Here is a 16,594-nt window from a genome sequence, read left to right as displayed (position 1 = left end):
ATAGGTGGATCCTGCGGTCACCGTAGTAAAATAAGTAGGTTTAATCAAGGTGTCCCGGGGGTCCACCAATCCTTAATTAAACCTTCTTAATCCTCTATGGCTATGGTGACTCCGGGTTCCACCAATCTTTAAAGAAACCTACTTATTTCACTGCGGTGACCCCAGGGTCCACCTGTCCTAAAACCTAGTACCAATCCTTACTTAAACCAAACCTTATTTCACTACGGTGACTCCGGGGTCCACATCCTAAAACCTAGTATTTCGCTATGCAGACCCCGGAGTCCACCTTTCCTCTACAGGACTATACTATTATTATCAATTTGCAATTTTCATTGATTAGCATTTCTTTTTAAATATTGAATCAGAGTGCAGAGGAGACCGAGGCACCCGGTCGATTCGGTGGTCGGCTTTTGTAGATCTATGCATTTTTTACGGAAAGCCGTATTACCTAACCCTATTACTAGATCTATTAGTGTTGTGAAAACTTCAACCTCTACAGCTCAGGCGTCAAAAGATGCTGGTAAATAATAATAGATCTACGTCCTGAAGTTTCATAATTTATTTTTATACAGAATAACACAGTACACAGTCAGTAGTTTTTATTTCATCGAGTTATAAAAATGGCCTTCGTATAAAAATTGCCTTGTTTTCAGAAGCAAGTTTTAATAGTTCTAGTTCTACCTAATCGATTTTCACGCGAATTCAACCATTTTGATGATCTCTCTTTTCCTTTTAAAAAGATGTAGATCTAGGCCTGTCGGATGTGGCAGTGCGAATAGCACTGAGTTGTTTAGATCTAGATCTAGACCCATCAAAACACAAGGCTTCGTGGCCGATCACAAAAGTCTACGGGGCTTATCGAGGCCGATTCGCCCTGCCGCGAGCACGTTCACTAAACTGCCTACTAGATAGAATCTACTACCAAACATTCTCTACACGATCTTTGCTACTACTACTACTAGGCCTACTAGCCTACATGTACTACTACGAGACAGTACGAGAGAGTGTTACTCAGGCAAAGATAGTGTAACTTTGACTCAGCCACGTAGTATACACACTTTTTATACCCCAAATTTAACCCGGAAGTCCATTCGGCGGATTTGACCTTTTCACTTGACCAAAATGTGCCAAAATGGTAGCCTAGCTTTTGCCCCTCCATGAAGGAAAAATCCGGCCCTCATTCAAACCATTGGAATTGAGCAAAATTTTGCGTATTGTGCTTTGTTCTTTACAATATTCATTATGGTTATGATTTATAAGTTGTACACTAAGGCAAAACCATACTAAATGAGAAAGGTGCACCATTATGAAAGTGGAATGAACTCAGTTGCCTGAAAAGGGTAGTTTGAGAATGTGTGGCCTAAATAAGCTAAACCCCCCTCCCTTACCTTATTTAGGCCACAGTCCACTGTGGCCTAAATAAACTAAACCCCCCTCCCTTACCTTATTTAGGCCATATGTGGCCTAAATAAGCACTCCCTTTATTTTTCACTCTTTTGTTTGAATTTGTTGATGGGTTTTTTTCTTGTTCTGATGTGCCGTTTCTCAATTTTTTGTGTTTATATTGCGTAATGTCATTTATTTGATGTTGTTCCTACCTTTTTAAAAATAAATATGTTATTATTTGTTTATGTTAGAGTGTCTCCACCTAAACCAAATACTGACAGGCCCCTTGTAGGTGATTCCATAATTTACATGTAATCATGTAATATCTTGTAGGCCCTATTTTTTCTTGAATTGCATACGTATAGTATAGGGTTTAAACGGCCAATCTGCGGATAGGTGGACACACACCCTCATTTATTTGTTATTTTTTGTGGTTGTTTAAATGCTGCTCTAATTTTGATTTCATTCTGTCGTGAAACCTTTATATTCACGTTTTTTACACTCTGTGTGGCTAATGATATTCTAAATGCTTTTAACAGAGCACAAGAAATTCTGGTGTTTTAGAATTGGTCACCTCTATCAACATATTGCTATACGCCCACACAGAAAGCCAGAAAATTAATGGCAACTTTTGCCATTTTTGGGGGCAACTTTTGGACCCAAAAAAATGGCAACACAAGCAGTGACTAGACCCTCTTGTTGAGACTGTTTCAGAACGTTATCACTATCAGGTTGGCTGAGGTAATATTTAATATTTGTTGTGTGTGTAAAGCAATGCTATCATGTCAGCCGGGGTAATAATATTGTTGATTGTGTAAAGCTATAAAACTATAAGAGTATGATAGAGCTTGCTGTTGAACAGGAATTTGCATTATAAATGCTACCTATACTATATTATTATTTATATTATAGAGTATAGATATAAATGTGATAGCAATATATGGTGGATCTTGACTGATGCAGGGGTAACTCACTTTACTTTACCGCATTCAAAATTCAGTATGCTAGGCTTCGATTAAATTCCATTACTGTATCTTTCTCATTCAGTTTAATTTTTGTTTCTGTGTTTATCATCAGAAAGTATACCAATGTATAAATTATAAACTATGATACTCTGAAAAACAGACCTAAGAGAACTAAGGGCCCCTGTGAATTTCTATACAAGTTGATAGTGCTTACATAATTCTTGATCTTAGCGATTCGTCGCATTTACAATACATCTATGATCTGTAGAGACTCGTTCAATTTCTGTCGCTACATACAGCATTCATAGGTCTAGAACTAGAACTAGAATCTATAGTATATTCTCATCAGCGGCAACATCGCTAAGACAAAGCAAACTCTAGATTACAGACATGAACAAAGCTGTAACCTTTAACTTTAAGCTTTAAGTTTAAGTAATACGCCTTTCAAATTCAGAGGGAAGAGATGTTTGTTTATGTCAGCCAGTATATACCCCAAAAGGAGGGTGCTCATGTCAGTTATGTCTCTTATTCTTATCATATTTTATAAAGGGTCCTCTGATTCAACAAAATTGAAGGTCGGGCCTAACGGGGTTTCACACTGTAAACAACAAGATATCACGATTGTCCTGCTTTACTTTGTCACTTTAATTATTGCAAGGAGACTACTGCTCCCCCCCCCCCCCCATTTTTGTTATTGGTTTTTTAAAAAAAGGTAATGTAATCGCTTCTTACTACCCTATCATCCTCACTCAATCACTAGTCCAGGACTCATTGCCCAAGAAGAAGTCGCCATCATGTCCAAGAAGTCCAACCTCAAACTCAAAGATAAACTAAAAACATGTTATATCCAATCCCATTTGCTTTTGGTGTTAGTACAAAAGTACAAACACTCGCACAATCAGGAAGGAAAACTAGTTCACGATCCTTGAAGTTGAAGTGTATACATTATATAATATTCTATATTTTTGGTCTATTGGGTGAAACGACAAAGTTTTGGAAGGATAATGACAGATTTAAAGGGAAAAATTCAGAATTAATTGCCCTACCATAGACTGCATTAACATTACAATTATAACTTGATACGTAACCACAAATGGGGAATATATTTCATATTGAAATCAAATATATATATAAAATTAAAAGTTTCAACTATTAATTATTTTCCAAGAATTACATTTATTTATGTACATATGTACCTTCAAATCTATTGAACCTGAACTTACATGACTTCTGTTCATGCTTCTTGCATCAGAAGGGTTGGGGAGTTTTTCCAAGAGGCTCACACTAACTTACCTTCAAACTTCTCCCTTTGGTACTCCTCGTTTGACTGCCTCACTTTATTCCAGTCTATCATCTTCCTCGGTCGAGACGGAGGCTCTTCAACAGCTTCCTCTTCGTTGTTAGATTCTAGAAGATGATCCCCGTTTGCTGTAGTAGGGCATACAATGAATCAATTGCCTGCCCTGGAGGGGGAGGAAGGGTATGGTATACCACTATTAAACCTTTCTGAATAATGAGTGGTTATTCATCGATGCTGACATCAGGACTTTTTAGATTTAAATCTAATTAGGCTAGTCTTGTAAAATATTATTGGGACGGGACTGGACAACTTCCGGGATAATTCTAAGTCTTGTACTTTGTACAAAGCTTTATTTTAATCATTTTCCCAACCGAAAATGAAATTTCCGAAATGTAGTAGAAAAAAAACTTACTTTCACTTTGGTGACCTATGTGAGGCCGGGAGGTCCTAATTACTATTATTACAATTACATCTTAACATTAACATCAATGAAAAATTCTAGATCTAGAGATGTTTAATTAAAGTTTGTTTTTTGCTCATAATGATTTTAAAGGAGAGTTCTAGATCTAGTCAACATTTTTGTGTTATAATAAATAATAATAATTTTATTTTTGGTGCCATTTTCCGTCACATTCATTCAATGAGCAGAAACATTTTTCAAAATTGGAAACAGTGAGGTATTTTTTAACTATCTGTACGTCGTGTTTCAGTATCGTATTCATACGACAGGAACTCTGTGCCCTCACTTTCCAAAGAGGAAATTTATTCGTGAACCGGATCCGTACGCTTTGCATAGCAATCTGTCAAAATAAGTTTTTGAGAAATACTGAAAAGTTTCAAAGAGATCCTCGCACTATAAGTATTCTAAAACGTGAAGAATACAACCCCCGTGGATCAAAATGACCCCAGCCGTATGGATAGGGTTAAATTGGTGGGGGGAAAAGTCTTAATATTAGCTCGGTAAGGCTTAAACTATTATAAAGAGGGAAAATGTATTATAATGTGAGTTGAGCCAAAAATAAGACCAGTTGCTCAAAATTTACACTTGAGAATTTTTTGAAAAAGGGAAAATGGTAAGTACTGAAAGACCGAGATTCCCGACTGGCCATGGCCCAGTAAAATGAGTAAGTAACGCTGAGCTGTGCTGGAAGGTAAAAGCTGTGTGCACCGAGAACTGCAGGGTCAGTAGCCTACCGCTACCTTTTTTTTAATCAAGCTTTTAGTTCTCGTACACTAATACTGTACTACTGGTGATGGGAACTGGTTTGAGTTTGCCTAGACTTAGTATCATTATCATTATATTCCATACAGAATTCAGTAACTCAATTCAGAAATGCTCCACTTCTCAAGGCATGCTGCAGGGCTACTGAACATTATATCACAAACAGCTACATATGACAATCCAGGGGTCCGTACAACTCTTTGATCTAAGACAATGCCGTCTTCCATAGAAGATAACTGGGTGTGCAAGTCGAGTACAGTGGCCCCTTTGAGTTACAACTTCCTGTTGCAATCGGTGCTCACAGCACTTCATTCTGGTACTTATCTTTTGAAGAAACATCCCCCTGGTCACTTACTATACACTTTATGGGATCCATTTTCTTCGCACCTGCAGGATCACTGACCCTTCAGTGAAAGAACTGTGAATGTGAATCTTTTAACAAGCCAGTCAAAAGCAACTGCTCGTGCAAGAAGAGAAAGTAATCCAGGCACCTCTCCAGTAAAAGAAGAGTTACAAGTTCAGAAGAACTGGAGATTACAAAATTTCTCAGCAAACCAGTCAATCCTGTGGCAGTTTTCCCACATCCAGCAATAAGAAAGCAAGAGTGGCAGACAGCCAACAGCTAGCAATGTATCTGATTTTTTTGCATCCTTCACTTGAAAAAGCTGAAAAAATTAATGTAATAGGAGAAATAGATGTTGCTGACTGCATGATTTGTACCCAACACGTTTGAGCACCAGAAATTTAATATTCCCATGTCTGGTATATATGCTTTGAGTGAGTGACAAGAATTTTAGACTGGGCTCGCTCACAAATTGCACATATTTCAGTAGACTATAACGTGTCCAATTCTTTCATTCTTAAAGCACCTCGCCTTCTCCAGACGGGCATTATGAACAATGCAATTTACAATATTATATGTAGATATGACCATCAGCTCTTCTCTTTTGGACACCCCCCCCCCCCTCCCCAGTAGAATAGTCAAACCACATCTTCTAAAAATTCCGGTCAAGGGTTTATTTTCTTGAGGGTAAGGTACGCTTTTGCAACTTTTCAGAGCGAACCGGGCAATCACAACTCAGGTGAGTCCACTGTGCCTCCGAAAAGGACAGAACCATCCAGTTCTCATATCGAGCAGCTTGTCTTAGATCAGAGTAGGACCTTGACACTGGGGTCATGTGTTATTACCTACCAATCCATAAAAAACTGAGCTAATTTCTACTTTTACAAGCAATTACATAAAGAACAAGAGAACCCTTCTAAATGTACTGGTATGGACCTGATGGGAACATGCCCCGTAATGAAAAGCTTGGTCAAAACCAATTTACCCCTGTATGTGAATTAAAAACCTGGGTTTTTTTCTGATGAACATAAAGTTCACAAAAGGTGTTGAATAATCATCGGCAGAGAAAAAATTTGTTCAGCCCTACCAAACTTTTTTCTTTTAAAGACCACATAAATACACAAGAGAGCAAGGGGCCTGTTTGCAACATGCCACAGCTTATCATCACATAGAACTTGAAAAACTCAAGCTATCACAATACTTAAACTTGTTGCCAACCCTCATATGACTAACACCGCTAATAGTTGAATGGAAAGATATAATTATAATTGACACAAATCGTATCTTTCACTTATGGTATCCAAAATATACAATAATTGGGCGTATGTGAATAGATCCACTCAGATAACTGCAGATTATGGCTTCAGCACTTGATATGTAAATAAAAACAAAACTACAAACACAACATGAAAATTTACCTGCTGAATTGCTAGAAAAATTCCTGGATCCATTAATGGACTGACAATTATCCTGACCGTAACCTTTGAGAAAAAAAATAAAATGCCCATATTAGTATTGCGAAACAGGTTCAGAAGCGGCCAAGCTGCAACCCAGGGTATTGTTTCAGCTTTCTTTGGTACATTACATGGCTGTACAGTTCTCAAGCTATTCATGCCCCCAAACGCTCGTGGTAGAAAAATATGATGGATACCAAAATTGAATGATAGTGTAGATGTCATTACGGAACAACAACAAAGCCTCGCTACATCGCCTGGTTTATAGCTTGAGAGGCTTTTTCAACATGGAAACATACATAGTACATCCCTTCTTAAATAGGGAATGGCTAAAGTAACAAATAAAAACTGAGTAAGAGGTACATTCAACCTATGGTCACCTTTTATTGAAACATGCTTGGCATGAAAAAGACATGATTAAAAAAAAAAGAATGTCAATGTTTGATTAAAAAACTCAGAAGTCAATAAAAACATGAATGAAAAGGCATGAAGTCTTGTGTGAATGGCATTCCCAGTTCTAACACAAGAGCAACCAATACTTTTGGAATTGACTTTGATACCCACCAATTTGGTGAGTATTACAAGAGCATCTCTAAAAATGAGGGGGAAAATAAATGCATAAAAAAAATACACATAAGATTTCAAAACGGGCGAATTTTTAATACTTGGAGTCCTTTTCTCCACTCCTCTCAGTTCTGCAAAATGCAACATTCAGTGATTTGTAATTCATATTGGGGCGCTGAATTTTGCAGCAAACATCAAATACAGTGAATCAATATACAGCAATGATTCTCATGACACTGGGTTACTGGTATGTGAGCTCTTTCAAGTATGTACTTGATTTACGACTTTTCCCTTTTCAAAAAGCTGGTTAAGGGACAAAATAAACAGCTGGCTTGTTCAAAAAATGACGACTCACGCATCTTAACTTATTCATCCACAAGTTTCAATCAGTAAAAAAAAAAAAACTAGTTCCAAAACACAACAAACGACATGGAGACAATTATTTTTTCAATTGCGTAAGTCCTCGCGAAGAAAACCGGCAGAATACTTCACCAACCACGGCCATCTCCATTCATGATGTCTACACCAGCTTCTTGAATCATCTTCTTGGCATCAGAAATTTGGTTTCTGTTACCAGACAATTCCACTGAACTACGACCCTGGGAGTCTCCATCTCTGGACACCTAGTTAAAGACAATTCCCAGAAGGGAAAGGGAAGGGAGGAGAAAAACCGATTCTAAATAAACCTGCATGGAGGTACATACACCCCAATTAGCTAAAGAAATACAAACAAGGACGATAAATAATCTTTCACTTGTACTCACAATTTGATCCACATTACATTTGTCCCTTATCCCAAGGACATTTGACACGAAACTTACCAAAGACTAGCTAGAAAATGACCAATGAGAACATCAGACTCATTTGAAAGACTGTGGCACTCATAAAAACTTAATGCTATTTTGACACTGCGTGCAAAAAAATTACGCATATATACATAACACAGAAACTGGCCCATGATCGTCCGTAAATTTCTCTACATGCGCCACCCAAACATGCCCGCAATCGCACGCTCAGATCAGGTGTCTTTGGAATGGAAGTCAAGATATTGTTTTAGATAGTTATTGCAAAATGTTTCTTCTTCAATTTCATACATAAATGAAATTTTTCGGGCAAGCAGTTCTTGTATTAAAGCCAATCTAAGTGGAGTTGAAAAGCTAGTTTTAGTTTTGGTAAAGGTTTTACGGCGCTCGCAACTGCATAAGGTCATATGAGCGCCAGAAGATTAGAGGTGTTACAAGGGAGTAACAAACATAAAAAAGAAGGGGAGATCAGGACGATAGAAGTTTGACAGGAAAGAAGGAGCAGACCACACGAGAGCACCCGCCAACTACCTGCAGTTGAAAAGCGATACAATTGAGCTAGAACAAGAAAATGATGGATATGAACTAGACCAAGCAAGCAAATGATGAATAAGTCGAATTAGATATTGATGAAAACAAAGCAAGTGTTGGGAGGCAATTCAAATAATCGGATGTAGATAGAGAGCCCGACTTCGAGACAGGGTGAACAACTTTTTGAACACCCAGACTGAAGTAAAGCTAGAATATTTCCAAGAACCCTTGCTTATAAAGTTATATTTTTCTGATAAACTACAATCACTATGACCTATTCTAATTTTGGAATTTTATTTTTAAGTTTAAATTTTTTAAAATCAAAATCCTTGTAAACCTACCCTTGCATATGATTCAGGAATACACTTCCCGTCCAGAATCTTAGGGTGTGGTGTGTTAAGATAAATAATTTGTGGATACCTTTACTTCTATTTAAAAAGACATCAAAAATTAAACAAAGGACTAACATGGAGCATTTGAATCTTTATTACCTGCCGTTACCAGTAATTTTCTTCTAATGTATCAATATGCATTATAATAGAAACTCGAAACTCTTCAAAAATATTCAACATACCTTTATTCTGCAGCCAGACTCTGATTCCATGTCTCGTATCCGGCTACCACCGCGACCTGTTAAAAAGTTTACGTAATATATTAGCAACATAAAATAATTGGCATTCAAGCATACATGAAGTAGCTGCAAATACCTAAGATGCTCTTCATTGCCATAATAAATTTATAAAATGCAAATAGCTTTTAATCACTTTTACCTCTAAGCTTGAGACCATTTTGATCCAGTTGACTACAAAACAAGACTAAAATACAACACACACTAGCATTTTGCACATATCTCTTAACAAACTGCTTGTGCTAACACATATGTTGCAATTGTTGCAGACACTGGATTATTTCATTACAACTGGCCCTGTGTTTCTGTGAAGCAGAACTATTCTAGAATAAATTTTGCTTGTGTTGTTTGTCATAACCTATTAACATTTATGCCCGAGTAGATGAAAAAATTTTATGAGGTAAAAGTTTACAAATGGCTTTATTAGGACGCTGTAACTATTGCTGCAACCAAGGATCCACCATAAGTTGAATAAAGACATTTTCTAAAGGCTCACTTACGAAAAATAGGAAATGACTAATGAGCTGGTTGGGAGAAAAAGATGAAACTTGAGGCCCCTAAAAACCCAATAAAAACAACCCACCTGAACAACCTTCACATTTAATTTATTTTCATGATTAAAATATCACCCTATTCCAATCGATGTTGATTTATCGTCAACTGTCTGTTGCGCACTCTCCTCTTTGCGTCTTGATTGAAAAATATCACCCATTAATTTCCCAATCATTACTGTCCATTTATCTAATTCAACATTTCCTGCAGATATCTGTTTGTTCACTATAAAAAGAAAGTCATCGTCGTCTGAATCCGACTTTTTGGCCCACAGATTGAGCTTAAATCTACTGTTTATCCCTCCTGTGGCGGTGGCCTGACCAAGGCAACAGAAGGTCAAAGAGAAGCATCTAAAAGAATTATTTCCATTTGATATGCACAGCTTGCAGGTTTTTCTCTCGACTTTAGTATTTCTAATTTATGAAGCCTCATAAAATGTTCTGCCCTATGTCAATAAGAACAGCCCACAGGTTGTTTCAATATTGCAACGGCTTGTACATGGGGAATAGTAGTGGGGAAAATGACTGGCAATCAGAAAGCCAAAAAGCTTTTTAATTTTTATAATGGAAAACTTAAAAGAGCAGATACAGCATTAGCATGGTGCAATCTTTAAGCTGAACTTACCAATGATGCGTCCAACTTCTGATGACTCCACAAAGATGGTTTCTGAGTCGCCACCGCCTCCAAATCTCCGGCCACTGTCACGATCTGGGGAGAAATTACTTTCTATTTAAGCCCACAAAATATACTGATTCGGAACATTGTCAACTGAATATATTCAGAGATGGGCATTCGACTTTCTGAAATACTGACATTTCAAATCAAAATCCAAACCACAAAAAAAAATTTTTTTTTAAATAATTAATGTCTAGCAAATTTTTAACTTACAGGAAAACACAAGAATGCCCATCTTTGAATAATAAATATCTTGTACAGATTATCAGTCTCATGAAATAACATTCAACAAAACTTGCAAGTTTCAGTGGAGTCCGCTAAAACCAAAACAATTTGCAAGTTATGACAGCATTAGCTCGTGCCACAACCCTGAAGCAATTCTCTTCTCGACGACAGCACATTTCACTCAGCTGCTACAGTTCAGCTCATGTTGATTTCCACCTAACTAATGCACAATGCTAAATGGTAATAACACTAGCAAAACAAAATGATGAAATTGCATCTCCCCAAGAGCAACTATATTTGCTTCTTGTCAACATTAATGCGAATAATTCTCAAAGTTTTCAGCCCACTTTCAGCTTTCAGTGTCTGAACTGGCAGAATTTCACTATAAAAATCATGTCCACATCAATGGTTCTGTATGAGGTACAAATTCATCACTGTTCTAGCTGGGGTTTTTTTAATCTAGTTGAGCCGCACAAGACGTGTATCAGAAATAAGGAAAAAAGTGCAAACTGCAGTAGTCTCAGCTTTTGAGCATAAATTCTAAATCATGGCGAATCACATAAAGCTCATAATAAAAATTTAATTAAAATTTTTTTTTAAGTTTTAAAAACAATCCTGTGTGCCATTTGAAATACCTCTTCTCACAAACATACCGAGTGCTGGATATCAAACAAGCTAATATTGAAAATTTAAACTTCCACTTTAAGTTGATGCACCAAAAAAATGTAACAACTATCACAAATATTCTAGTTTTTGCCGTAATGCCCCTCTCAACAAAGAGTAAGGGAGTAATTGAGGCAAGGCTTCCGACTCAAGAGTCCCATATGGAACAGCTGAATACGTTCAAATGGCGACTCAAACCATATCACCCACCCTGATAACACCTGATAAAATTTGCTGCATCTAATCACAACTGATGAGAGCTTCAGATGGTGTCCATTAAAAAAAAAAAAACCACATTCTGTCAATCTAGCAATGTTCTCCAAGTTCATTATTTGCCTCACCTTCCCATACAAGCTAATTTACTTATAATGGCAGATAAATCAGAGTACAGTCGAACCTACTCTAAAGGCCACCTGTTTAAAAAAATTACTTTACTCATTGACAATAGTGGCCGCCTCGAACAATTTCAACTGCTCGTTTCATTCACAACACCCACGAACATAAACCACTGAAAGCCAATAAAGTGAGTTGCCGATACAACACCCCCCCCCCCAAAAAAAACAACTAGCAAATCCCCTCAGTAAAAATGCTTTGCGAAGCAGGTGAAAAAAATACAGAAAAGCAGCAACATGGTTTTAACCTTTTTTAATATCCTTGATCGAATTACTGAGTGGAATTTCGCAAAATCAACCCCTCCCCCCCTCATTTGAAGGACCACGGAGGACAAAAAATTTGAAACAAAATACAACACCCCCAGTACCCATTGCAAGGACCAAAAACTCAGAGCAAACCTCCATAATCATCACGACGCCCCCATCCATCACCTCCGTCTCTGCGACCCCATCCGTCATCCCTTCGTCCATATCCTCCTCCTCCACCACCACGTCCACGGCCACCAAAACCCCCACGACGACCTCCACCAAAGTCAGATCCTGCAAAAGGATAATTTAGTCAACACGAACATTTGCATTGCCCTTTCTACACACAATTGTACTTCAATAACGAAAAGATTTTTTCAGGATAAATCTTTGAACTGATCCTTTCATTCGAACAAAATTTTAGTTGACCTATCTGATGACATTTTGCATCAAAGTGATTAATCAATTTGCTATGTGCACTCAATGCACACAGATTTTTTTTTCACTGTGCATTTGATCTCCTAGAAACTGACTGCACCTTCCCTTCAGCTCAAAATGCAAGATTCCGATATCCTCAATATTGCATTCAATCTCAAAATGTTCATTTCACCACAACCCTACTTTCCCCTCACCTACAAAAAGATTCACGACTCACAAAAAAGGGCCATGTAAAAGTCTTTATTTTAAAATCAAGACAGGTATTTATGACTTTCCATGCCATCATGAACCAGCGGCTTATAATAATTACAAAAATTCACAACAAATTTGAGAACTCTGTGTATCTGACATGGGCTTTGATTCAAACACAAGAAACCATTTCACACTTGTTAGATTTAAAAGTACGTTTTTCTGACGAACCAAAAGCTCACACAAGGTAATTAATTATTCGTACTTCAAAATAGTAAATATATAAAAAATCAAAGCCCACTGTTCTGTCTCCTTTAGTCAACACAAAAAATTTATGCCATACAAGTTGGATTAACTTAATGCAAGGAAATACTCGACCATAGCAAAAAGCAAAAGAACTGAATCAAACAGCAACAAGATCCAAAGTGCACAGCATGACTTGCTACATGATTTACAAACTCTGAGAAAAAAAACCTTGTGTTTACTTTTCAGAATCTCTTTATATTTTAAAGTTCTGTCCTATATGCAATACAGCTGTGGCAACAATAAAGGAAAATCAAATTGGGAAAATAAAGACTTCGAAAGTAGGTCCTGCTTCTACAAACAGTGAAGAATACATTGCTATTGAGACTATGAGCACCAGTAGTTTTATAAAAATCATTAACTTAATGTTACTCGTCAAAAAATTTTGCACTACAACAGGTAGTAGAATAACTGCTCCAGTTTTCTTTTCCAAAATCTAGCAAAACCTGACTACCAAATCAGAAGAAATCAACAACTGAACTTGCAGACAATCATTTCACTTTACCCTTTTTCTAAATGACAGACAAGATTTTTTAGCCATTATTCAGAACAGTTCTCTGTAATTCCAAAATGATTTCTAAACACCAGAATTATAATGTATTAAAGTTTAATTATAAATACATTATACTTTCTCAAATGCAATGATCCTTCGGAGGACTATCAACTCATATAACACGAACTCACTGTCCATTTATGAAAATTCTTACTGCAAAAATAGATTTTCTCCAAATTGAGAACGAATCTTTGGACCATTTCCGATCGAAATATCCAAATCTAAACAATTGAGAAAAAACAATAGTAAAACAGCGTCCAGTTCCGGAATACTCTGCACATCTTTTGTACTTCAATTACTATAATAACTCCGTGAGCAATTTATTATCTGTTCCATCATAAAATATTCAGTATTCTGTCGGTAAAACCTGAGGCCACAACAGTCGACTTCGTGTAGTATGACTATTCAACTGCAGAAACCTCCAGCAAAACAGTGATGAAAGCGACAGAACCAAATGATGTGGACTTTCATTCCTATGCAACAATCCTCACTACTCACTCAGACGCAGAGCTAAACAAATGGTAGAAACTTGTAAAACCTGATATAAAAAACTGCAACCATGTGACATGTTCTCAAAATTGTCATGTCCATACATACTCAAAACAGCCTAATAAGCACATTAGTAATGCGAAACACTTTAATTTTTGCTGCCAGTAGTAAGTAACCTTAGCTCTGGCGCCCACATTCTAAAAAATATTCCATAACATGATAAAAATGCTGACAGCATTACAGATTTTCACCATAAACAAGGCGCTTTCCCTTCAATTGTAAAAGAAGGTCAGACTTACCAAAGAAGGTGAAACAAAGGTTTGACCTACCAATAGCACCTGCTTTAAGACCAAGAGCACCAGCAAAGACAAGAACATACTAACCTTGAGATAGACACTGCTCTATCATTCTCTTGGCTGCATCAATTTCTTCATCTGTGCCACTGATTTCCACTGACTTCATGCCGTTTTCATCCTCATCACGAGAAATCTGATAAAAATTACAAATGAAGATTTTCAAACCGACCTATGTACCGCAAACAAAAAGCAAATAAATCCACCATCTCAAAAACAAAGGGCACAAAAAATTGATAAAAAGCATTGCAACAAGTCGAGCACATAAGGCTACCTTGCAAGAACGCAAGTAAAGAAAACTTAAGTATGCATCTTTCCTCAGAATATAAGTACAGTCAAAATTGTCTAAAAAAGCAGTTGTCTTTGACAGTTGGACGTCTTACACAATGCCACTATATTTTTTAAAACGCAGATGGGGAAATGGGAAGTGAACGTAAAAGTGATTATATTACATAGGTGGCTATTTCAGGGGTTCAACTACCTATCCGGGGAATGCCTGAACAAACTATTTTACAGTGGAGACCAGACATAATTTTGTGGCCTTAGCGGGGAGGCGGGTTACCAGAAATTCTAGCTGACACAATGAAGGAAATACAAAAAAAGAATGAAGAAGAAGACAGTAGATGGTTTATGTGTGTTATGCTTTAACTTGAACATGTGCAGAAAGCAAAAAACGTGAGATATGTAACTTACTACCAAGTCCGGAACCGAAAAATCAGATTAAAACATAATTTAAACAGTTTCCGGCAATTACCTTAATTCTGGCATTACTGTCCTGTTCCAGATCTCTGATTTTACTGCCACCACGACCTGAATGAAAGGTAGAAAAAAAAAATCAAGCATAAGAAAAGTTTGACCCAAAAAAATGTACTTACTTTTTAACAACCAATCTGTGGCAATTTGTCAGTCATAAATGATGTAAAACTAAAAACAGGTGCAAACAAAAGCTCTGAATAAAAAAAATTTCGACCTGAAATACAGTGGATCTCCCAATCTATCACCATGGGGCATCAGCATCTCCTCTTACTTCTTCCCTCTAGAAGGCCCTTCCATATTTATTTATCGGAACACAGTTAACCTGACGGTACAGCTGTTGGAGAGATCCATGTCTCTTTATAATAGGTGCAGTCTGCCTATCCTATATTAATCCATCTGTTGACTCGCTTTTCATACATTTTCTCCCCCATAGTCAAATGACAAAGGTCTCTTATGTATCACCTGTGCATCACTCATGATTTCAGCAAAACTTAACCTATATCACAGTATATGATACTCTTGTCTAAATGAAAGCTTCTCTTTTCCAGTAGCATTGAGATCAGAAAGGCAATACACACCTCTGATGCAAAAATTTTTTTTTTTAAATTAGGCTAATTTCTGGGGATCTGGTTTTGGCCTCAACGCTTAGCCTACTCTTATTGCTATTACTACACAAGAATCCTACCCCTACTACCCTTAACATATATGTAACACATAAAGTTACTATTATTAGACACTAGATCTATGAGACTAGATCTATTGACATTTCATTACTCTTGACTCTTGGGGCCAAAACTTGAGATTGCCAATTTCTGTTGTCTTATCTTGATCCAAATCTGTTTCATCTGAATTTGCGACAACTTCTGCTTTTGGCCCCAAGAGTAGGGCTACCGGATATTGATATTGTTTTAAATACTCAGTACCGATGTTTTCGTCCGAAAGAGAGCTAGATCTAGATCTAGATGCCTTTCTAATTTTCAGTACAAAATGAGCAGTAATATTTCACTTGTTTTTAACATCCCTTGCTTGCCCAGCAGCAAACAGCAGGCACGTCGTCATTTAGAACCAGGTCTGCCAGCCTGAAGTTATCGCCGGAGGAGCCAAAACCCGCCACACTCCATAGTATAGTTATCATAGGGGCCAAAACCGGTAATCCCAACTTGCTCATATTTTTCTATCTACTTTGTGGTTTTCCTTCCGGACCCATCTTTTTTTCACAATGTGATGGCCATGATAATTTATTCAATAGGCTATTCAATTGGGCCTAGAGATCTAGAACCTACATGTGTAACAATTAACAGAAAATAATTCTGTAGCCTGACTAGATCTAGATCCTAGTCTAGATATCTAGATCTAGACTCTAGGCCTAGTCTATTGAAGTTTGTAGGCTCGCTCATGTGTAAGTCAAGCCGAAGCCCAATGCACACGTAATGAGGCAGTGTCTGGCTGAAATAAATTCATAAACTGACAACAGAGATGCCAACCATAGAAAACCGAAATGAGTATTGGGAAATATGAAAATGTGTATTTTCAGGGGAAAATATGTATTCCCCACGACCGACCA

The 16,594-nt window shown here is 37.2% G+C and overlaps 2 protein-coding genes across 4 annotated transcripts in view; both read right to left on the bottom strand.

The window, feature by feature from the left end:
• The window catches only part of LOC101856104 (probable ATP-dependent RNA helicase DDX43), a 38,645-nt gene extending 31,731 nt beyond the window's left edge, over positions 1-6,914 (bottom strand). Inside the window, exons 1-2 of the mRNA XM_005101485.3 lie at positions 6,635-6,914; positions 3,645-3,779 (exon numbers count right to left, since the gene is read on the bottom strand). Of these exons, the coding sequence (XP_005101542.1) occupies positions 3,645-3,705 (61 nt within the window). The 5' untranslated portion in view covers positions 3,706-3,779; positions 6,635-6,914. The remainder of the gene's footprint in view (positions 1-3,644; positions 3,780-6,634) is intronic.
• Positions 6,915-7,034: 120 nt separating this feature from the next.
• LOC101856352 (far upstream element-binding protein 1) overlaps positions 7,035-16,594 on the bottom strand; it is a 14,449-nt gene continuing 4,889 nt past the window's right edge. The window contains exons 2-7 of one of the 3 annotated variants that reach the window (XM_005101486.3): positions 15,029-15,084; positions 14,305-14,410; positions 12,103-12,243; positions 10,373-10,456; positions 9,143-9,198; positions 7,035-7,857 (exon numbers count right to left, since the gene is read on the bottom strand). In XM_005101486.3, the coding sequence (XP_005101543.1) occupies positions 7,723-7,857; positions 9,143-9,198; positions 10,373-10,456; positions 12,103-12,243; positions 14,305-14,410; positions 15,029-15,084 (578 nt within the window). In that variant the 3' untranslated portion in view covers positions 7,035-7,722. The remainder of the gene's footprint in view (positions 7,858-9,142; positions 9,199-10,372; positions 10,457-12,102; positions 12,244-14,304; positions 14,411-15,028; positions 15,085-16,594) is intronic. The other 2 variants (XM_035970560.1, XM_005101489.3) reach the window with 2 other exon arrangements.

The sequence above is a fragment of the Aplysia californica genome, unplaced genomic scaffold, assembly GCF_000002075.1.
Source record: "Aplysia californica isolate F4 #8 unplaced genomic scaffold, AplCal3.0 scaffold00285, whole genome shotgun sequence".
Taxonomy (NCBI): Eukaryota; Metazoa; Mollusca; class Gastropoda; order Aplysiida; family Aplysiidae; genus Aplysia; species Aplysia californica.
This window is presented reverse-complemented; position numbering and strand designations above follow the sequence as displayed.